Source organism: Aulonocara stuartgranti (assembly GCF_965226115.1).
Source record: "Aulonocara stuartgranti genome assembly, chromosome: 1".
Classification (NCBI taxonomy): Eukaryota; Metazoa; Chordata; class Actinopteri; order Cichliformes; family Cichlidae; genus Aulonocara; species Aulonocara stuartgranti.
In genome coordinates, this window is record NC_138939.1 from 35830923 (window position 1) to 35854228 (window position 23306).

The 23306-nt window shown below is 39.8% G+C and overlaps 1 protein-coding gene across 11 annotated transcripts in view; it reads right to left on the reverse strand.

The window, feature by feature from the left end:
- Positions 1–23306, reverse strand: part of otog (otogelin) — a 68625-nt gene that overhangs the window by 14564 nt on the left and 30755 nt on the right. For all 11 annotated transcript variants that reach the window (XM_082532129.1, XM_082532128.1, XM_082532130.1 and 8 more), the window contains 18 exons: positions 17632–17739; positions 16833–16971; positions 16466–16600; positions 16169–16315; positions 15561–15680; positions 15231–15347; positions 14928–15084; positions 14319–14345; positions 13785–13955; positions 9902–10180; positions 8742–8859; positions 5735–5814; positions 2371–5084; positions 1398–1575; positions 1062–1213; positions 882–971; positions 610–796; positions 201–421 (listed from right to left, as the gene is read on the reverse strand). In XM_082532129.1, the coding sequence (XP_082388255.1) occupies positions 201–421; positions 610–796; positions 882–971; positions 1062–1213; positions 1398–1575; positions 2371–5084; positions 5735–5814; positions 8742–8859; positions 9902–10180; positions 13785–13955; positions 14319–14345; positions 14928–15084; positions 15231–15347; positions 15561–15680; positions 16169–16315; positions 16466–16600; positions 16833–16971; positions 17632–17739 (5140 nt within the window). The remainder of the gene's footprint in view (positions 1–200; positions 422–609; positions 797–881; positions 972–1061; positions 1214–1397; positions 1576–2370; positions 5085–5734; positions 5815–8741; positions 8860–9901; positions 10181–13784; positions 13956–14318; positions 14346–14927; positions 15085–15230; positions 15348–15560; positions 15681–16168; positions 16316–16465; positions 16601–16832; positions 16972–17631; positions 17740–23306) is intronic.

The following is a 23306-nucleotide window of genomic DNA, read 5'->3' on the forward strand; positions in this document are numbered from 1 at the left end:
AGAAAGAGCAATTACTTGAAACTAGTAATATTGTTACATAAGTATATTTGAATACCCCTATTTTGTAATTATATTTGCAACAATCTGCAGTCATTTAAAATGATATTTTTGCTCTTTTGACATCTTCTACTCAGAAATAACAGAAAGCTTCCCTGTAACTAAACACATCTGGAAATGAATGAATGTATGGATTTACATACAAAGGCATGGCAGGGGGTAAAGGCCTGGTTCTGCAGCATGAAGAAGCAGCTGGAGCAGTCACTGGTAGAGCAGTTGAGCTCACGGCGGCGGCTGTGGCTGATGTAACTTGTGGTATTAGGAACCTGCCAGCTGTCGATGAACACAGCTGGATCCTCACTTTCACCCACTGTGGTCCCATTTGCCAAAATCAGGTCGTTTGATGGATCTCCATCACAGAAGCCTAAGACATGCATTTGCATCATGAACATCACCTCAGTCGTGACATATCATGACATTTGTGTCCACAAAAGTGAAATAATGTTTTGATGGTGTGCCGAGAAAAACAGGGTCACTATGCCACAGGTTTTAAACCTACCAGAATGATATCTTTACTGTGTAATGTTAAAAAGAAAGAAATGTTTTTTTTACCACAGAGGCCCATGGTGGGCAGTTTGTTGCTGGAGCTGTCAGTGTCGATGACCATCATCCCTGTACTGTGGTACCACTGTAACTTAAGACCGGCCGGGCTGCGGATCAGGTACATGTTGCCTGTGTCGTAAATCTCAAAGCCGTACTTTTTGAATCGAGGTTTAGCATACCGTGAATTGACATACAGCTGAAAGAAAGCATCAAGAACTAAATGTCATCACGTAGATTTTTATCAGTGTTTTAGCTTTAATCAGAAGCAGAGTATCTCCTACCCTCCTCTGCAGCCTGTTGATAATGATGTGGTTGGATTTATGGGTGATGTTGAGTGCCACCAGACACAAGTTGGTAAAATTCCAGAAGAGCTTTAAAAAGCAAAAGAAACTCAGATGACAGAACAGAAACTTTTGTCCAGATCACTGTCAGAGCAACTGGCATGTGTGACATTTACTCACTGGTGACTGTGAGTCAGCGGGACACTCCTGAACCAGAACACTGACAGTTTCATTGGGCAGCTGGGTCACTATAAAAGAGGCAGCCTTGTAGATGGCAACGCTGTTCCCATCAAATGTGATCACGTTCAGATCAGGGAACATTGTGCATCGACCTGGCACAGTAGGGATACCAAAGAGCACAGTTAAAGATAACAATCTGCCAAAGCCAAATATTTATGGGAGACATTTAAGAATTATCATCATTCAGTCAGAGCAAAATTTAAAAGTGTGGAGCAGATTTTCTTGTAAAAAAAATAAATAAATAATGTGTTTCCTTCATTTATGTGTTTTCCTCACATGGACAGTCCCACTTAGGGCAGCACTTGTCTCCATTTACGAGGATAGCAAAGCCAAGCAGGCCACAGTTTGGAGGGTCGGCAGTGTAAGGGCAGCTCTGGGATTTGTTGAACAGGACGAGCTGGTTGTTGACACAGATGTACTTGGTGCAATCATCAACGATCTCTGCATATGGAGGCTGGTGCAAAATAACAAACAAACAAAAAAAACCAATAAAAATCAAAATAAAGGTTATTTGTTGTTTGTAATTAGGAAAGTAAAACCATGTTTTTTGGCATTGCAGTAACCAGTGAGCAACACTCAAGATTCACGTTCTATTATTTAAAAATATATTTAGTTGCAAGATCATAATTAGTAGATCATAATTGCATAACAGACCAGATTTAAGTGCACCTTAAATATTTAATCAGATATCTAAGCTTAATCTTTAGATGTTCTGTGTCTGAAATAAGCATGCTGTGCTAAACCAGGAAAAACACAAAAAAGGAACAATTCTACAGTCCTAGATATTCAGTCAGGACCACTAGTCAAAAAAGGCTGAAATTTCCCTCTGCAGGAAATATTATATATTATATTTATATAATATATAATATGTTTACAAATATATTATAAATATATTATATTTGTCAGCTTTGCTTTGTCCTGGCAATTCCCTTCCACACAAAACCATGAAGTTCAGGAAAGAGTAGCAAAAATAAATCCAGTGCAGAACAGAGAATACAAAAAATACAACAATTCAGACACTGCATAGAAAGAGAAGCTAGGATGAAGGTGGGTTGCAAAGTGGCTTGCAGATGTGCAGCAACTACAGGTGGGCAAAAGAAACTTAAAGCATGCTATCTGTGTAAAAGAAGAAGCAGATGCAAGCACTGAGATCAGCTGATGTGCTATTACTGCCTGAGTTTGACTTTGTAGCCTGCCTGAAGTAATCCAATAATAAACTGAAATGAAGCTGAATAATAAGTGAGCCCACCGTGCACATCCTTGTAGGTAATAAACTCATAGATGTTGCTCCCTCTGTTGTGTGACTGGTTGTTTCCGCTGGTGTGTGAGGAAAAGCCAGCGCTGGAGATGTTGCTTCACTTGGACTCGTCCGATCAACTTTATCCAGCACAGTTGTTTGGACTTTAATGGCTGATGGACGGGAGGTTGTAGCAGATGTGGGAATACTGAGTTTTTGGGTGGAGCTCACCACATCAGGCACTGGTGTCACCGGTTGGGATGCAGATGGTGACACATCAGTCTCTGTAGTTGTTGAAGTTTCCTCAGATGTGGTTGGCTCTCTGTGGACTGAAGTTGGTATAGCTGTAGATGTTGTGAGTGTAGTTAAAGTAGGAAGAGGCAGTGGAGTAGTTATGGTGGTCGAGTGAGGTTCTGCTGTGGTTGTGTCAGGAGGTTTGGTTGTTTTTGCTGTGGTAACTGGCTCTGCTGATGTTGTGATGGTTGTAGTTGTCACTTCTGATGTAGTTGTTGTGTCAGAGCTTGGTGTGACAGTTGGTGGGCTGACAGTGGTTGATCTGGTGGTTACTGCTGCTGGCCTTGTTGCTACTGTTACCCTAGCGGTGAATGGCCTGATGGTTGCACGCTCAGTCGACGTGGTTCTGGGAGTAATTCTTGTTGTCACAGGAAGTCTGGGTGTTGTCCTGAGGGTGGTCGTCTGTGTGATAATGGTAGTTGTCAGAGTGGATGTAACCCTTGAAGTGGACACCAGCCGGGTGGTGACTTTGTCCAGGATAGTTGTTGTCCTAGGAGGTGCTGTGGAAGTAGTAGTGCCAAGTGGTGATGAAGATGGATGGGATGTGGTTGCAGATGTTGTTGACACCTGGACTCTGTCTGTTAGTGGATGCATTGTCTCTGTAATCAGTTGAACAATGACAGGTCTTTGTGTTGTGGTAGCAACAGTAGGTGGTGCACTTGCAGTTGCTGTGATAAGCTTTGTCTCAGGGGAAGAATGCATAGGCAGGGGTGTAGACAGTTTTTTGGTTGTGGTGGCTATGAATTTTGCAGTTGATATTTCAGGAGGTGTCCTGGTTTGGGCAGTGGTAGGTATCGATGCTGATGTTGCAGATGTTACAGTTGGCTCAGTTGTTAGTGGAACGTGAGGAATTGTGGTAGTTGCAGTGGACGCGACCACATGGACAACAGTTTCAGATTTGACCTCTGGTGTCGTCTCCACTGTGGCTCTGTAGACTGGGGTGGGGGAGCTCTGCCAATGAGAGGGGCGCCAAGGTTCTGAAATACTAATAGTAGTAGGTGGACCGGTGGAGCTATCAGTTATGGGGGATTTTGACACAGGAGTAGTTTCTATCAGGTTTGTTGTGATTATAGGAACTGTAGACACAGTGGATATTTTTGGTATTTCTGGAGGTCTTGAGGTTGCAGTGGCAATTGTGATGGTCATTCTGTCTGTAACCGGGACAGCTGCAGACCAGGAAGTTTTCTCAGTATAGACTGTAGATTTGGACAAAGGAGCAGTTGTGGTTTCAGCCTGTGCTGTGCCAGATGCAGGGGAGTCTGTTATAGACACTTTCTTTGTGATTGTTCTCCAGTCTGTAGTAGCTGAGGTAGAGGGAGATGGTACGTGTGTGCTTGGTGCAAAATGAGTGAGGGTTGTTGTCGTTAATTTGGGAGCCGTTGTTGTGGGCGTTGTCAGGTCTGTAGAGGTGGTGTGCAACATCCTCTCTGTGGTTACAGATGGTGTTATGATGTGTGGTGTTGTTCTAGTAGTAGTAAAAGGTGCAGCTGGTGTGACTAATTCCGTCATCTTCGTTGAAATGATTTCTGGCAAAGCTGTAGTTACTGTTTCCACAGAAGGAGAAGCTGGAAGAGCTACAGCTGTTGTGAAGGCTGTGCTTGGTGAGCCAGATGTGATGGATGTTGTAACTGTAGTTCCTTCCACTGTTGAAGATTTTGTTCTGGTGTCAGTGTGTGCAGAGATAGTTGTACTGGGAACTATAGTTTTTTCTGTAATTACAGAAGTTTCCGGGACCAGAGCAGGACTGGGGCTGGAAGCTGTGATGATCAGAGCGATCCCTGTGGAATGTGTTGTGGCCTCTGTGGTCTGCACAACTATAGGAGTGCTACTTGTGGTTGTCCCCTCTAGAGAGGTTTTGGTCGGAGCTGCAGTGGTGGTTGCTGACTCAGTAGTCACAGGAGTGATGGTGAATAGTGGCTGGAGGGAATCGGTGGACTTGGTGGTAGAAGTGAGCCAGAACAGGGGTGTCGTGGTGAAAGAGGTGCTACTTGTCCTAGAGGTGCTGGGACCAAAGGGACTGACAGCAGAGCTCAACGGTCCACTCATCCATTTTGTTGTACCCATAATAGTAGTGGGCGGAGCCACTGTCACTTTGACAGTTGACAATGGTTCCACCACCTCTGGTCTCACAGGAGTGGGCACTGCCGGAGGCATTGGGGGTTCTATTGTACTGGAAGGTTCAGGACTTGCAGAAGGAGAGATAATGGCAGGTGGTGTTTCTGAGGAGCTGGTGTGCAGACTCGCCTCTGGAACAGTGGAGGTGATTTTGGTTGTGGGAGCAGTGTGTGGAGGAGCAGCAGAGGCAGCAGTAGTGGAGGTGGTGGTATTAAAGGTACTGGTGGAGGCAGTAGTACTTGCAGTGGTTGTAGAAGTGGCAGCTGGCTGTGCAGCAGACGGTGTAACGGGCTGCACAGCGACTGGAACCTTGATACCTGTTCAGCCAATAAAAGGTTTGTTAGAGAAATAACAAGCTCAGAAAAGAGATACAGGTCATTAAGTGGACTGAAACAGTGCAGATGAGTTTGTTCATACTTTTAGCGTTTTAGCAGGGATATCAATGATTAGGTTAAATTTGAAACAACTGTAAATTCGTTTTCCTAAATGTGCAAAATTGTGCATCTAGGTGTATTACTAAAACCATAGCAATATTAACTATTAACTTGATTAACACAGAGAATTTAATAAGCTATATTACCTAACGCAAATATCAATGTAATTCGCATTTTTCATTTTTGTTATATTACTATATTATTGTGTTGATTTTACCTATAGCTTTTCTATAGGTTGCCTATTAAACAACACCTATTAACAAATTGAGGAAAGTATATAAATTTTTATAATACAGACACTAAGGTAAGATTTAAAAATGACAGAACAAAATTTTATGACTAACAGTTGAAACCTTTCAATGACATCCGAACAATATACATATATACCTTAAAAACCTGTTATTAGCTTTATTAGCAAAAATTATCAAGTATCAGTATCAGTGCTTACTAATATTTAAAAAAAACTACCAACTAACTAGTATGTTTAGCCTTTATAAATACTGTTCATCATAAAGTGTTACACAGATACTCACAGTCTTCAATGTACACACACCGATGAGTGACCTCATCCAGGACCATGAGTGGGGGACAGACAGGAAGGCAACCCTCCACTCTGAACAGAAAACAATTGACAGCTGAAACTATAAACTCTGCATCGGTACTCAGAGGCCAAAGCGTTAAGAGCTGTTAACAAAGGACTGCGCATACAAAATACAGTGGGGCAAAAAAGTATTTAGTCAGCCACCGATTGTGCAAGTTCCCCCACCTAAAATGATGACAGAGGTCAGTAATTTGCACCAGAGGTACACTTCAACTGTGAGAGACAGAATGTGAAAAAAAAAAAAAATCCATGAATCCACATGGTAGGATTTGTAAAGAATTTATTCGTAAATCAGGGTGGAAAATAAGTATTTGCTCAATAACAAAAATACAACTCAATACTTTGTAACATAACCTTTGTTGGCAATAACAGAGGTCAAACATTTACTATAGGTCTTTACCAGGTTTGCACACACAGTAGCTGGTATTTTGGCCCATTCCTCCATGCAGATCTTCTCGAGAGCAGTGATGTTTTGGGGCTGTCGCCGAGCAACACGGACTTTCAACTCCCGCCACAGATTTTCTATGGGGTTGAGGTCTGGAGACTGGCTAGGCCACTCCAGGACTTTCAAATGCTTCTTACGGAGCCACTCCTTTGTTGCCCGGGCCGTGTGTTTTGGATCATTGTCATGTTGGAAGACCCAGCCTCGTTTCATCTTCAAAGTTCTCACTGATGGAAGGAGGTTTTGGCTCAAAATCTCACGATACATGGCCCCATTCATTCTGTCCTTAACACGGATCAGTCGTCCTGTCCCCTTGGCAGAAAAACAGCCCCATAGCATGATGTTTCCACCCCCATGCTTCACAGTAGGTATGGTGTTCTTGGGATGCAACTCAGTATTCTTCTTCCTCCAATCACGACGAGTTGAGTTTATACCAAAAAGTTCTACTTTGGTTTCATCTGACCACATGACATTCACCCAATCCTCTGCTGTATCATCCATGTGCTCTCTGGCAAACTTCAGACGGGCCTGGACATGCACTGGCTTCAGCAGCGGAACACGTCTGGCACTGCGGGATTTGATTCCCTGCCGTTGTAGTGTGTTACTGATGGTGACCTTTGTTACTTTGGTCCCAGCTCTCTGCAGGTCATTCACCAGGTCCCCCCGTGTGGTTCTGGGATCTTTGCTCACCGTTCTCATGATCATTTTGACCCCACGGGATGAGATCTTGCGTGGAGCCCCAGATCGAGGGAGATTATCAGTGGTCTTGTACGTCTTCCATTTTCTGATGATTGCTCCCACAGTTGATTTTTTCACACCAAGCTGCTTGCCTATTGTAGATTCACTCTTCCCAGTCTGGTGCAGGTCTACAATACTTTTCCTGGTGTCCTTCGAAAGCTCTTTGGTCTTGGCCATGGCGGAGTTTGGAGTCTGACTGTTTGAGGCTGTGGACAGGTGTCTTTTATACAGATGATGAGTTCAAACAGGTGCCATTCATACAGGTAACGAGTGGGGGACAGAAAAGCTTCTTACAGGAGACATTACAGGTCTGTGAGAGCCAGAGATTTTCCTTGTTTGAGGTGACCAAATACTTATTTTCCACCCTAATTTACGAATAAATTCTTTACAAATCCTACCATGTGAATACATGGATTTTTTTTTCACGTTCTGTCTCTCACAGTTGAAGTGTACCTCTGGTGCAAATTACTGACCTCTGTCATCATTTTAAGTGGGGGAACTTGCACAATCGGTGGCTGACTAAATACTTTTTTGCCCCACTGTAAATAGAAGGAAAACTAATCAAGGATTTTATTTCTAAAAGAGCAACACTGTCATAATTCTCTTTTTAAACAATATCATGATCAGCATCAGGAAAGTTTCAGCAACATCTCTGAAATAAACTTTAAAAAATACTTCAAAAATTTTTCATTAATATTTAAGATCATAAATTGTATGACGGAGCAATAATCCCACATTTCTCTCAAGTATAGTAATGATGGATAGCTCCCATAAGCGTATTTTTGTTGTTGTTGTTGTTGTTGTCGTCATTACAAGATCTTTTATTGTGATTATAAGATCCCAGTTTCATAATTATGTGATTCCCCCCAAGTTCTCATTAAGTATGAATTGAAAAATGAAATTTGTAAAGTTTCTGTCAGTTCAAACATCAGCTCAGCATTTTCACTAAACATGTATTTGCAAGTAGTCAGGTTGATTAATGTCATACTAGAGTAAAAATAGGATGGCAGTCTGGAAAATCAATGCAATTACAAGTAGTTGTGGCGACCAAGCGTTCACCCAGTGGTTGACTGTGCAACTCTCTGGCCAACCATTTTTGGTTGGAAAGAGATTACACAGAAGAAACTTCACAGTTAACCCAGAGAAAGACAAGCTGCATCGAAACAAGTGAGGCCCAACTCAGACTGACTGCAGTCACTGCTGGATGGGTTGGAGAAAGTTTGCAGGTAAACAAATAGATTGCCATTACGCTGCAATCAATCTGAATCAGTCTCCACTGATGAGCACAACTCGTTTCCAGTGTGTCTCTTTGCAGTAGGGAACTTGATTCAATTGGTAGCCAACTGATTGTCCTCTTGTTATATTCCTAAGTAAAAGCAAGGATCCCAAGCGCCTATGTCATTTTGAGGTTAAATTGCTGTGCTGCAGGAACTACATTACCATTCGTGAAAGTGTTTTTGGATTTCTGTTTCAAATCTATGAGGTTTGGTTGGGCTCTGAATGAAAACAGATTTGCAATTTTTGCAAATTTATCACAGCTAATCAGCATATTATCACAAACAGATTGATCTCATTTAATCACAAACTGATACTAGAATGATGCTATCTTATTGCTGATTTGATGCAGCAGAGTCACTTTGTGGATGCACATGCTTGAAGACCTGGTCCCAGTCTTTGAAGTCTTTAATGTATGCGTAGAACTGACTGTTCAAGCTGATAATTCTGGCTGTAATGTTCAAAGTAAAGGGGAAGATCTTACTGTGGGATGGTGATACAGGCTTCAGCGAACGGGTCGCTGCATGTCTTGAAACAGGGGCTGACGCAGGCGTCGTACCTCCACTGACAGCGAGGAGCTGGTGGGGCGTCTGGGTTTGGGCCTGATCAAAAACACACAATACTTATTAAATGCTTAGTAAGCTTAGTAAGCATTATGGTAATATGTGACAGTTTAATCACCCCTAAAGTTACAATGTACACATGGCTGAGAAACAATCAAAACAAGGATTTAGTATCATTCATTCATGCAAATATCATTCATTCTGTAAATTTACATTATGAAACAAAAATAATGCTCATTTTAAATGTTTCTGTATATTAAACATCACATTTTCTATCTGGACTGACTAGAAAAAGATCAACACCATTAGCATGTCTGTATCTGGACTGGCATTTACTGCCATCAGCAAATGTTGCTGATATATTTTTAGCATCAGTTATTAGCCTCACTGCCCTGTTAACAGAAAATATGAGCAGAGGAGCCAGTAGTCTTGACCCTTGGCACCACAGAGAAGCAATAACGACCCACTGAATCCTTGCCGATACCCGAGTCAAAAATATAAAGCAGCAAATTAACCCAAGGTCCCTAAGGTAAACATCTAAATAAACAGGATGTTGATATAGAAGCAAACTGAACTGAGCAAAGAAAACAAGAGCAGATGTAAGATGTAAAAGTGAGGTCAGAGGTCAAATGTCGCATGATATTTGAATGCAAACTATAATGTGATATTTAGAATCCTTACATAACAGTAAGGCAAATTTTAATGGATTATTAACACGACTCCCTCTACACTCCTACAAAGATTTACCAGAATTCATTTAAAACTTTTTGAGCTTTCGTGTTAACAGACAGAAAGAATATCACGCTTGCAAACGCTGCCAAAACAGTCGAGGTAACTAACATCTCTACTGTGATTTAACTCTAGAACATGCTGGAAGTCTGTTTATATGCAAGTCATGGTTCAAGTAAGTCTTTCACATCAAAAAAGTTAGGTTAGAAAAAGTTGTGCTTGTGAGGTCTTAAGCAGCCAGTTTCCAGTTCCAGCCCTGTCATCATGACCGCATTATTTTTTTTGTTATGATCATAAATAAAAAAATCAGCAACACTGATGATTACTGAGTGTTATGTGATGTGCTGCTGACCTGACAGTTTGAACAGCGTGGCCTTGCGGAAGCTGTCCAAGTGTTTGTATTTGATTAGGTAGAGGCGAGGTACAGCAGCATATAAGAAGAAGCCGGGTTTTGCATGGGACTCGAGTGAGTCATAGCCTGGGATCCAGGTGTTCCTGCGGAGGATGAAGGTGGCTCTTTCCCAGAATGCCTCGCTCTCCTGCCACTTGGCCAACGTCAACTGGCCATTGGGGCTAGCAGACAGGAAGTAGTTTGGCCTGTCAGCTGCCTCAAAGGAAACTCGTGACGTGTCTGAGTAAAAAAAAAAGAAAAAAATTCATAAGTATAAAGAAAAGCTCGCAAAGCAGAAGAGCTACTGTGATTATGTTTTTTAAAGGACAAATAAGACAAATTGCTTGAATTTACCAGTTCTACTTATGCACAGTCACACTCTGGTGTTAAAAAATCTGAATAAGTTGGGGTGGAGTATTCTTAAAAAAACTGAAGAATTAATTAAAGTGTTTGAGGCTTAAAACGGATGAAAAGTGAAAAGTGAAACAAGGTACATCAGTGTGACTTCAAGGCGGAAGCAGAAACGTGAGCATTGATATTGTCATGTTTTTGAGTGGCAGGTTATTTCAAGTGTAACATTTCTATCAGCTCAGCAAATATCAGCAAACACAAAAAAATGGCTGCTAGCTAAAGGTATTGTATTCCTGATAAGAAACGCAGGACTGGACAGGAAGAATGGCTTTTTTTAAAATCAGATATTGGACCTGTATATGATATGAAGGTGTGTTTTTTCATACTGGGAAACATCTTGCCAAACAATAGTACACTAACTTTGTGGTATTGAAAGGTTTCATGAAAGTACTCTGTTGCACTATGTTGGACTGGTGCACAGTAGCTGCGGTGTTCTCAGTCAGTGTTAGGTTACATCAAGAGATCAAATTAAACTTAAGCTGATGATGCTTAGATTCATTCACTGAATTCAACCTTTATTTCAACTGTTTGCTCTCTAGTATAAATACAGTATAAACAGCATACTGCCACTGTAAGGAACAGCTTTTATATATTATTATTAACACTGAGTTACATACTGTTTAACTCAGTTGTGTAAACCAACAAAGATCAAATTCCTGCTCCTCACATACAAGGTCTTGAATAATCAGTCCCCATTTTATTTTAATGACCTTATAGTACCCTATCACCCTTGCACTGCAGGTTTACTTGTTGTTCCTAGAGTATTTAAAAGTAGAATGGGAAGCAGAGCCTTCAATTTTCAAGCCCCTCGTCTATGGAACCAGCTTCCAGTTTGGATTCAGGAGACAGACACTATCTCTACTTTTAAGATTAGGCTTAAAACTTTCCTCTTTGCTAAAGCATAGTTAGGGCTGGACCAGGTGACCTTGAATACTCCCTTAGTTATGTTGCAGTAAGTGCAGGCTGCTGGGGGATTCCCGTGATGCACTGAGTATTTCTTCTTCAGTCACGTTTCTCACTCACTATGTGTTAATAGACCTCTCTGCATTGAATCATGCTTGTTATTAATCTCTGGCTCTCTTCCACAACATGTCTTTTATCCTGTCTTCCTTCTCTCTCCCCAGCCAATCATGGCAGATGACTGCCCCTCCTTGAGCCTGGTTCTGCCAGAGGTTTCTTCTTGTTAAAAGGGAGTTTTTCCTTCCCACTGTTGCCAGCTGAAGTGCTTGCTCATAGGGGGTCATATGATTTCTAAGTTTTTCTCTGTATGTATTATTGTAGGGTCTACCTTACAATATAAAGTGCCTTGAGGTGACTGTTGTTGTGGTTTGGAGTTGTATAAATAAAATTGAAAGAAAGAAAGATCCTCATAGCAGCACATTTAACATGGCAGCTGAACACAGCCTTTACACAAAGAAAACCTACTGGTACTCACAATAGAAATTATTTAGTGGTGCAGCTTTATTTTCACTTTTTCACCAAAACTGAAGGCCAAAATACAATAGAAGTTTTGAATCCATATTACATGTTCTTATGCTTATCACTTGATTACATTCCTCGGTCCTCTTTTCAAGTGTAAAATTATTTTTAAAGTTTATTAAGTGGAAGAAAATGTATATTGTATGAAAATAATCCAAAGTGCAGCAGTATCTCCGCTCACATGTGATAAAAAGTGAGACTAGCTTTGGAACAAGCTAGTGTCTTGGCTTGCTCACCAGCCTGCAGCTCAGGTTGCTATATTAGCATTTAGCAATCTGATCTCTGGGCCATGCTACCAATGTAAGTCAATGAGAGTCCATCTCCTCCATCAGTGTTTTCACAGGTCGCACTCAAATCATTCCAAACACTGCCAAACACAAAGGAAACAGTGAAAGATGAGAAAGCCAGCTAGCCTGTTTTCAGTCGCTGCAGAGAGAGATTCTTAGTGAAACTCTGATTTTCTCATTAATGTAAGATGACAGGATGGAGAAAGATCATCCAGAAAATAAAATGTCAAACACATGTCTGTTATGTAGGAATCGTGCTTTCATCAGGAAAAGAAGTTCAAGCTCAAACTTTAAATTCAAACACTAGAAGGCACCACAAGGCAGTTTTTAAAGCGCTAATAAGCTAACATTAATTATGACATAAATACCAGCAGTCCCCACCCTTTTTTGCGCTATGGACTGGTTTATGACCAACAATATTTTCATGGACCAGCCTTTAAGGGGTCACAGATACAACTAAATAAAACCAGTACCGGTACAAAAAAAAAAAAAAAGATTTATTCATAACACACATGAAAAGGCCCAGGGAAACAGAGTTAACAATAAAAACGATAAATAAAAAAAAGATAAAAACCAATAAAAAGCCCTGGAAACCATAAATCTCACACCCGAGCCTCAACTCTCGTGGGCCGGTACCAAACAACTAACGGTCCGTGGCCCGTGGGGACCACTGCTCTAAACAAACTTTACACAGCTGCTCTCAGTCTAGTGGAGTTTTTTAACACATGTTTTGGTTTTTGGAACTTTTATGTTCACTATTATTAATAATAAATTTAAAAGGTGTGAGGCAGATAGCATCTGCTCAGCAAAGGCCAACCAAACAATGAGTGCAATAGCAACAGCAATCAACAGCTAAAAGAAGAGAAAACATTGGGTTAACAATTATTTGCTAAAACTTTACAATGATAATATATCGCTGCTGTATTTTCAGCTTGATTGCTAAGCTTTGTATTTTGAAATTGATAGCTGAATATATATAAATAGAGTCTACCACACTTACAGAATAGATATTAAAGTTTGCATTCTTACGCCTTTTTCCTTCGTGTTGTTTTTTTTCTTCCAAGAAAAAAAGAACTGGACTCCTTGTCCAGTCACCAGAAGGTAAAGAGTCAGAGTTGAGAAACCAGACATTACAGATTTGGCCAAAGAAACAAATTTTTTTTAGCTGTGAATTTAACATCAGAGCTCCCCTGTTTAAACAGCTTCCTACTGGCTTTCAGCCAGCATACCTGCGTCTCTTTCATTCAGGAGCCTGCTGTATTCTGCTGACAGGAAAATATACCACTGTGGTATCTACACAACGATCAAACTTTCCCAAACCCACTACAGAAGATCTCTTTCATGCACTGATACCACCAAACCCTACACTAGTAAAGCAGACACAGACTGTTTTCTACATTGAAAAGAAATGAGTGTAAAATAAAACTATAAAGCTTCTGAACTAACCAGTTTCCCACACTCACTAAATATAAAAACACAAGAAACTTCCTTCCTCTTGGAAGTCATAATTATTGTCAACAGTTGTAATTAAAATGCTGACATCATCATTTGAAATAGAAGAAAAAAAACGAAATCAGTTTTTTGAGCAGTTATTATTTTTCCTGCAATGAAATGAATCTCTCTCTGTATACAAAGTAAACCTTTTCATTTTAAACAAATTCATTCACCGTGTGGTCGCGCTCTGCTGAGGCCAGGTGTCATCATGAACAGCGAGATGATGTCAGGGGTGTCGCTGATGTTGCCACGCTGCAGGAACACAAAGCTGCTGGATTTGCTGGCTGCCAACAGTGTCGTCCGATCCCTGAAGGTAAAGAGCCTGAAGGGACCTTTACCCAGAACTGCAGACAGGCATCCACACTTTATTGTAGGATTTTACCTCTTTGAACTCATAATTTCTCCAACAGCCTAAAAACTGCTGTTCTATCACTGCATAATACTTGACTGTGAGTGGTCATTTCATTAAAATAATCAATGTTGCATTGCATATTATTGCATTTTAATAATACATTTATACTTCTTTATATAAAGTGCAGGGCATATCATTTATATATAGAAATCTCCCTCTCTCTCTCTCTCTCTCTATACATACACACACATATATGTGTGTGTGTGTGTGTGTGTGTGTGTGTGTGTGTGTGTGTGTGTGTGTGTGTGTGTGTGTGTGTGTGTGTGCGTGCGCATGTGTGGAGAAATTGCTATACCTTTGTTGTAGAATTCACAATCGTACGCTGCACGGAAACAAAGAGACTCTTATTAATAACAGGATGAGTACTACTACTATCAATAATGATATAAATACTATGAAAGTAGTACTGAAAGGTACTTTATAAGCACGAAAAGTAGATATAAATTTTTATTAGAGCCTAACCAGTATAGGATTTTAAGATCAATATCAATATATGGTCATTTAAAATGCCCCACAACATAGTTTAAACTTGCATCAAGTTCTTCCCTTTTATAGTTTCCATCTTGACATTTACATAAATTATCTAATTTTACTGTTGAGAAGAATTTATATATAATTAATTATGACAACTATTAATAATAATTTGCTTTTCAACAACCGCTTTTCAACTGATAGCAGTTTAACTGATAACGATGTAACTACAATTAGAACATCATTTTTTTTTTAGTTTTTGTGTTTTTTTTCCAGATAAGCTATTGAAGCTCAGTTATTCCTCTGTAATTAATTAAACATACAATGTCTACATTAAAATGTTCAAAAAGGAATGCTTTAACAAATAAAATCTGCAAACGTTAGCAAGAAACACTAGATGGGAATTTTACTCCCTGTGGTCTGACTGACTCACGGCATAGAGAAGGAGAACGCCAGTCCACAGGTACACCCTGGTGGCAGCAACGCTGGGCGTACGCCGCCACACTGGTGCAGAAACACTCGCAGTCGCCTCCTCGGCTGCAGGCACATGTGTCTGCTAGACAGTTCATGTAAAACCAGGTGACATCCACCTAAGGGCAAATATAAGAAATAATTTTTTTACAAATTTATTACAAATAGATGAATTAATAGCAAGTAGAATTTTACCCCTTAATTAAAAAATAAAAAGTCTGTAGTACTTGTAAAAAGCCCAGGGTAGAGACGTTTTGTTACTCACCACTGGGTGGCAGGCTTGGAAGATCTCACTGAGCAGGACAGCACATTGTCGTTTTGCAAAAGGTTCTCTGAGTGGACTGAGAGTGCAGGGATGTCTGATATCTGGACTGTTTACACACTAAAGACGCACACATACACAGGGAGATAAAAAGAAACATTTATGTCAAATGAGAAAGATCAATTTCACTATAAATGAATCACTATTTCAGTTTTCAAATAAACTGAAGTTGTGATGAATAGGCTTGCAAGTTATTGTCCAAGTGAAATGTTAATTTCACAGTTAATTGCCTTCATCAGAGCATGATGAACATACAGGTGATGTTTTGCTCACCTCTGTTGCAGTCCAGCTGTTTCCAAACTCCTGTGGTGTTGGGGAGTCGATGTTGTCAGGCGTTCGCATCTCATTCACTGTCTTCAAGTCAAAGTTCCCACACAATCCGCTCAGCTTCCCCTGAACACATCACATCGCCTCTTTTTAGCCTGTTAGCTCATATGTTGTTAATACCGTCATGATATTACATTTTACTTTATATCATAGCCTCTTAAAATTTGTGACTGACAGTAACACAGAACTGCCTGTTGGATGCTGCTCTGAGAGTGGTGTGTTCAACAGTCTGAATGAAAAAAAATCTGTTAAGTTCTTCAGTGCTTCTGAGATGATTCGCTGTATGTTCCTTTGTGAAAGGAAAGGACGTGCCACGATTCATAGCAACATACCGTCCGACCTTTCACAAAAATAATCAGCTAAACTACAAGTGATTCCCATCATGGCTGCAGATAACTCAGAGGTCACTCAGCTCAATTAGGAACCAGAAAAATCCTAAAATATCAAACTGGTATAACATCAGTTTATTAGGTATCATTTGTGGAGTCACCTTATATTGAAGATCAGCTGAAGATCTGCAAAAAACAAAACAAAACACTGAACCAGCATCTTACCTGCCAGCGAGGTCCAACCTGGACATGCACTGTAGTCTTTCGGTCCCAGAGGACTGTGACGTCTTCCTCTGGGAAATGAATCGCTGTGAAGTACCCAGCTGGCCAGATGAACATTATCTGCTTCCTGTCAATCACACTGGATGGATTCTGCATAAACGAGTGACTGTAGTTAGATGGCAGCTATCCACTGAAAAATCCTTAAATCTTATTCAGAAGAAACAAAGATGACACACAAAGACACTGTGCAGCACATCACTCTGCGCTAGCAGTAGAAATTGCTTTAAAAGTGACTCTTACTGGCTTCCCAGTGTCATCATCAAAAGCAACAAAGGATCTTCCAACATTGATCAGCAGGGACTTCCTGCAGATGATTCCACTGTCAAAACAGTCGATGTTCTCAGCTGTGACACTGAGCATTATATCAGCACTGCTCTGTGGAGGTGAGAAAACACAGCTGCTGTAACAGTAAATGTCTTTATAGCTTAGAAATCTCAGTGTAACAATAGGCTTAGTGTTTATTATTACAGAGTAAAGCAGGTTTGTGTGTGTGTGCATGTGTGTGCGTGTGTGTGTGTGTGTGTGTGTAAGGGGGGGTCCACTGTTATGGACCAAAAAGTATATCACATGCTCATGTAATGGCTATAATAATCTTTTTCTCACATACCTTTACAAGATAAACTTTACATGCTCCAACGTAGTCGAATAACAGCCCATCAAACGTCCTGTAGTGGCGATCACCGTAAGCCGTGCACAACGATGGACACGGCTGAAATACACACTGGAACGTCCCATGCTGGCAAACACTACAAAGACAGCAATGCCTCAGTGATTCGGCATCAACTTGTTCCCACTTAGTTAGAGGACATTTTTTTCACATCTAATGGCCTCCTTTTGTTGAGAGCCTCAGGTTTACAGAAGGCAGAAAAGTGACCGGTGAATTGTCAAAGGCTGAACTGCAGCTCATTGCACTATTAGGCTGTCATCTACATCTTCTTCCCTGGCTGAGGCTTGAAGAAGAAATGGAAGGATGGGAGAATGACTGAGATCACTGGGAGAGTGTTTCCTTTCACTAGCGATGAACAGTCTGAAGCAGAGAATCAAAGAGTCATACAAGGGCCCGCTCTGTTTTCAAGGCCTTTTTCTGTGCTGTGATAGCAGAGAATTATAGATATCAGGTGGCCACTTTCGATGCTCTGACAACCTCGGGATTCTGAGCTTTCAGGCTAAATCTGACTTTGAAAAATTGGCGATGGTATTAGAAATTTAAGCAAACGCTTGATGATCATATTAATTTGACAGCTATTGTTGGCGAGGCCAAGACCAAATTTGTAAAGCGTGACAAAATGAATTATTGCCTATAGAGAGAAGGGAAATATGATATGTGAAGATATGTAACATGAAAGGAAGATTTTCAATTTTAATGAACAAAATTTTCTAAAAACACTGAATCTGTGGAAACATACCACTGGTAGCAGGGCGAAGAGACTCTGTCACCAGGGTAATACTCTTTTCCTTTCCACAGACAGGGGCATGCAGCGGGCTCAAAGCACTCATCTCCATGTTTCAGCAGCCTGTGGGAAACACCCAACTGTTAAAGGAAAAACACTTTTAAAGCACTGAGTTTATGTAGAATTGAGACCAATGAATTCTGTATGCTGGGGCTGAAAAGTAAAGCCAGTGTTAAAGTGCCTTAAATCAGCATGTTTTTTTCTAATAGCCAGCAGGGATCAAAAAGACTTGGTTGTCAAGCACTCTACTCATCTCTCTGCACACATATCTTGATGTTATAAACATATTCATTAGAGTCAACAAGGAGACTAAATGTGGGTATGCTTCATTGTGTGATTAACAAGTCATTCTTAGTCGCACCTGCCCCTTGCTAAGCTTATTCTTATTCAAAACACCAAGACAGAGTATAAAGATGTTAAGATTTTACAACAAGACTAGTGTGAATCTATATCCTTTTTAATACAAAGTCTCGATAAAAAACAGGAGCACATGACATCTTGAAAGCATCTTGAATTACTGTGGTGCAGTGCTTTGGACTTGCCTTCATCACCACTGCCACTGAAAATGTATCTGACATGTTTAAATGTGAAGCAGTTTATTTAAATGTAAAACCATCTTTCCAACAGCTTAAAATTTGCTAAAACTGAGTCATAACACAGGATAATGATCACAAACACAGCATCAAATCTACAACAGAATGGCTGAAAAAGAGTCAAAATCATAAATGTACATAAATGAATACCTGCAAAGCCCAATAAACTGAAGTGATATTTGTTTTGTTTTTTAAGTGGTTTGCCAGAGGTTTCCTGATGGTTATCACAAGCATCTGAACGAGGTGGAACTTCCTAAAGGACGCTTAGTGAAATATTAGTGGGGGCATGTGTATATATCTGATCTTTTATGTATACTTTTGACCCTGTGTGGATTAGAGAAATTTCCAAAGTAAATTCAAACTTCTGTACCCAGGTCTTGCTTTTTAAAGATGTATGCTGTGATGTATTGTGCCATGAAAATCAAACAGATAATCATTAGAAGTCTAAAATTACCATGATATTTACGGATAGGAATCGAGAACCAGTTCTTGTAGGAAACTGGTTCCCAGTACTGCAATTATGTGTGTCAGAGGCAGTCTAGAGCATGGATATGGAAATTTATTCTTATTGCACAAAATGATGAGATAAATGGTAATGTGGAAAACTGCATCCAAGACAGAAACAACCGCATTGTGCTGCTAACACAACTTTGGTTCTTTGCAAGCACCTGCCAAGACTAGCTTAGTCTTGGCAGGTGCTTGCCAAGACTAAGCTGGGTTTAAGAACCCAGAGTGGAAGCTGAGTGAATACCAAACTGAGTATGCAGACCCTTAACTTCAACAGGCAACAAGCAGATGAGGAGTGAGGCTGCAGCCTCCCTTTCTACCTGTTCATCTTTCTAAAGTAGAATCATTGTGGCGATCGCTCACTTGTGCTGTTTTTTTTTTTTTTTTTGCTATGTGCGGTCAGCGTTGTATTCTACTATGAGAAAGATTTTAGACATGTGTGTCCTCATTAAGGATTTGTGTTGGTGTGTGGGGTTGTAGCCTCAGGTTTATGTTGCTAAATGGTGATTATGAGACAGTTTCTGTCAGCTATTTACATGTTTACAGAGTAACATGAAAGTACACACCAACAATCACCACTTGAGGAACCTAACCGATGTAAGACTATGCATTTTTAAATTCCATTAACATGATTTTATGTTCATTTTAAGTTGACGGACAAATAATTGTCCAATAATTACACCAAAAACAGTATCTATAACAGCCTACACATATCCGTTTACTTACTAACTTTCCCTGACCCTAACCAAACACCCACTGCCAGCCAGACGTTAATTAAAAATCAAAGACCGCTTACCGTTTACTACCAAATGAACATGATGCACAAGCAGCTCTGCCCCTACCAGAGAGTATGATTTAATTTGTAAAGCACTCATTGAGGAGGGTTAATCACTCCTGAAATCTAAATAGGCAAATCATTTCCAAATGATCATGTTGAATTTAATTTAAAACATCCCTGTATCCGTACAAAATTAACAAGTTTTTACATCTCTATGTGTGGAGTGAAGCTGTGGAATAGACTAAGTGAAGAACTGAAGCAATCAGCATGACTCAGTTCAAAAATATGTTTTTTGCAAAGTACAGGGAGGAGGTAGGGTTTTGATCGGGTGTCTCACCCACTATTTTCACACTGGGGATGTGTATATGTGTGTGTGGGTGCAACTTATATTTATATTTAAGTTATTTATAATTATTATTGCTTTGTTTTCCTTTTGTTTTGTTTGCTTGTCTCTTTTTCTCTGTTGTTGTTGTTATACTATTTAAACATGTTCAAAATAAAGATTCAATTCAATTCAAAATTCTGCATCTAAATAATCCAATCTCTCTGAAAGCAGTGTTTTTTAACTATTGAAGAACAGTGACCTAAAGGCATGCTATCAAGTTATAGCGTTGTCATTTTGCCAAGAGAATAACAGAGGTAGAGCCAAAGCAGGTCTGCTTCCAGAGCAGAGAGATGCCAGGAACCCAGAACAAATTTCAGGGGTGGGCGACTGTGGACTGTAACGCTCATGTTAGCTACATGAGAAAACCAGACAATTAGGATTCTCAGAGATAGAGAAAGAAACAGTCTTTGTCTGCAACCATCCATTTGCTTTCGTCTCTGCAAGACGAAGCTGATAAGTATCTTGTAATATCCATGGTTGAGCTATATCCACTGGCGAGGCTGCCGTGACATACTGAATAGTCTCGCCACAAACCTCAGGTTCATCTGAGTAGAGTTACACCACAGATAAAACGGTGCTAACAGCTTCCTTTATCTGGCAGCCAAACTGCTGTATCAATTTCTCTGATCAAAGATATGAAAATCATTTATTGTTCTGACCTATGAGCACATTATGAATAAATTCTCATAAACACAGCCCTCATTTTGAATTTCATTCTTTCGCGTGATGTAAAGTGGACTGAGGAATAAGTAGTTGAAAAACATGATGACAGATGAGTCAAACAGCGCAATGGCTCGACTGCAGTCTGCCTTGCATTGAGTGTACTCCCAAGTGTTGCACACCAAGTAGAGACAATAAGCTGAAAATTATCCCTGACGGTATGCAGCCTATGGCCTAGATTATTAATGACGTTTGCAATCGTAAATTACATTCACAAGATTAGCAGGTGAATTGATCCGTTTATTTGGGGCAGAAAATAATTTAAAGAAAGACTGATGTTTTTCTTTTCTACTCTCCCGGAGTACTCAAAACGCTGTATACAACATGCCTCATTCACCCATTCATACAAGCACTTCTAAACACAAGTGCAAACTAAAGTACATTCACACATCGTCATACTCATCATACTGATGAGTATGACCAGAAAGCAATTAGACCCTCTGATGACGATGAACGCATCAGAGGGCAACTTGGGGTTAGTATCTTGCCCAAGGATATTTGGCATGCAGACTGGAGAAGCCAAGGATCGAACCACCGACCTTCCAATTAGTAGCTGATTTGCTCTACCACCTGAGCCACAGCCACCCTGTGTGTGAGATCTATCACACACAGATCAAAACATGCTGACATGATGACCATTTCACAGTTAATAAAATGCATAAAATAATTTCTGCTACAAATTGCCTCATTTTTTCAGTACTGGGGCGTCTTAGTGCAAAGTCTGGGATGAGGAGGATATACTTTACTACATTTTTACATTTTGCAAGTAAATAATTTTTTTTTTTAACCAGATGTTCCCCACTTATCCTAGACACTAGCTCTTTCAAAAGGCAGCAGACCTGACAAGGTATATCATCTTTATCACCTAAACTTGTTTTTGCTTACAACACACTGAATCATCTCATGAGTCTAAACTAAAACAAAACCTGTAACCAAAACCAAATTCCAGCAGGCTGCATGTTTCTGTTTTGCACCTGAAAGTCCAGGTTCATATGAGTTCAGCTGGACTAATTGACACAGAAGGAATGAATGAATGGTCTACATTTTGATCATAAACAAAGTGTGCCATTGTGAATGCAGACACAATGGATTCATCTGTCTGCACCTCAGCTAATCATTTCCCATTAGAGGTTTTAAAGTCCCGCTTCAGATGAATACCTTGCAGTTGACTCTGAGTTTAGAAAGGGTTTTTGTATTTTGATAGTCATTTAAGTGTAGAGTTAATATAAGAAGAAGAAGAAGCTGCTTATCATTTGTTGACTGCTTTAGTAAACACAACTAAAGCTGTGGAGATATAGTTAATATTATTGAAATCAGAAATCTTATAAAGGTTATTATTTCAATGTCCAAGATGTAAATATGACACTAGGGTTTGAAGAATTAATTAAAAGTAAAAGCTACATCTCAGGTCTGCGGGTTAGGGTTAGGGAAGATGTGTTTTTTTATTTGTCCTCAAATTCATCATTTATATAGAAAATAAGCTGCAATAAATTTGGTATGTACCAGTTTCAACTGTTTTAGATTTTTAAATACTCTCTATATAAATTTTTTTTTTATTGCATGTGACATTTTATTTTTTTTAAAGTGTTTATACAAACCTCATCGTGCTGTAAGCTCAGACAGTTGTAAAAGCATAGTAAATACCAACATCATCCTATAAAATACTCAAGAACTAAGTTGTTTAAGATAAGATAAGATAAGATAAGATAAGATAAGATAAGATAAGATAAGATAAGATAAGATAGAACTTTATTAATCCCTCGGGTGGGTTCCTCTGGGAAATTCGACTTCCAAAAAGCACAGCAACGACCGAAGTTACAGTTACAGTTACCGTTTGAAAACGGTACAAAGAAATGCCAATGCATCTCAGCCCTTTCAGGTCAGAGACAAGAGAATCTGAGAAGGTAGATAAACTAACTGCTGAGAAATGCTAACAAAGATTAGTCAATAAACAGACAGGGGTAAGTTTTGAACTGAATCCTGGTGTTTTCCTCAAAACAGCTCCTGTTTTGATGCTTTCACTGGGCAAAAAACTATTCATCAGATTCATCCTTTACACTATTGGTATTAGTATTGCTGTCCAAATGCATAGTGAATTTGAATATTTACATAATATACAGTGTATTCACTGAATCCCACAGTGTCTCATAAAAAGGTTGTGCACAAAAATTCCCAAATGCTCAATGTTCACAATTGAAAAAAAGCTATTACTGTTACTCATCCTATTAATTCTATTCTACCAAAGATGGCTTAATTTCACCAGAGAACTTAGCCTTGAGATATTGTTCAATTAACAGAAATAAACAGGTCCGGAAACAAAGCTCACATTATGCTTGTGTCTGCTAGCAGTCTGCTAATAGCTAATAGCAGACTGGTTGATTAAGTATTTCTGACAAGCCACATTTCTTGATTGCATCTGTAACGAAGCTGCTAATAAGCTGCTATCATTCATTCTGGTGACTGGTGATGAAATGTGAAAGACTAGAAAGACAGCCCCCAGTACTGTAGACCATCATGCATTGCCCTGAAAGAAAAATTACAGGTGGACGAAAGGCATGAAAGCAGCACTTTTCAAAGTGAACAGCCACAAAGTATGTTCTAAATATGAATTAGAAAATAAAATTGCATATTTTGTATTTATCACACA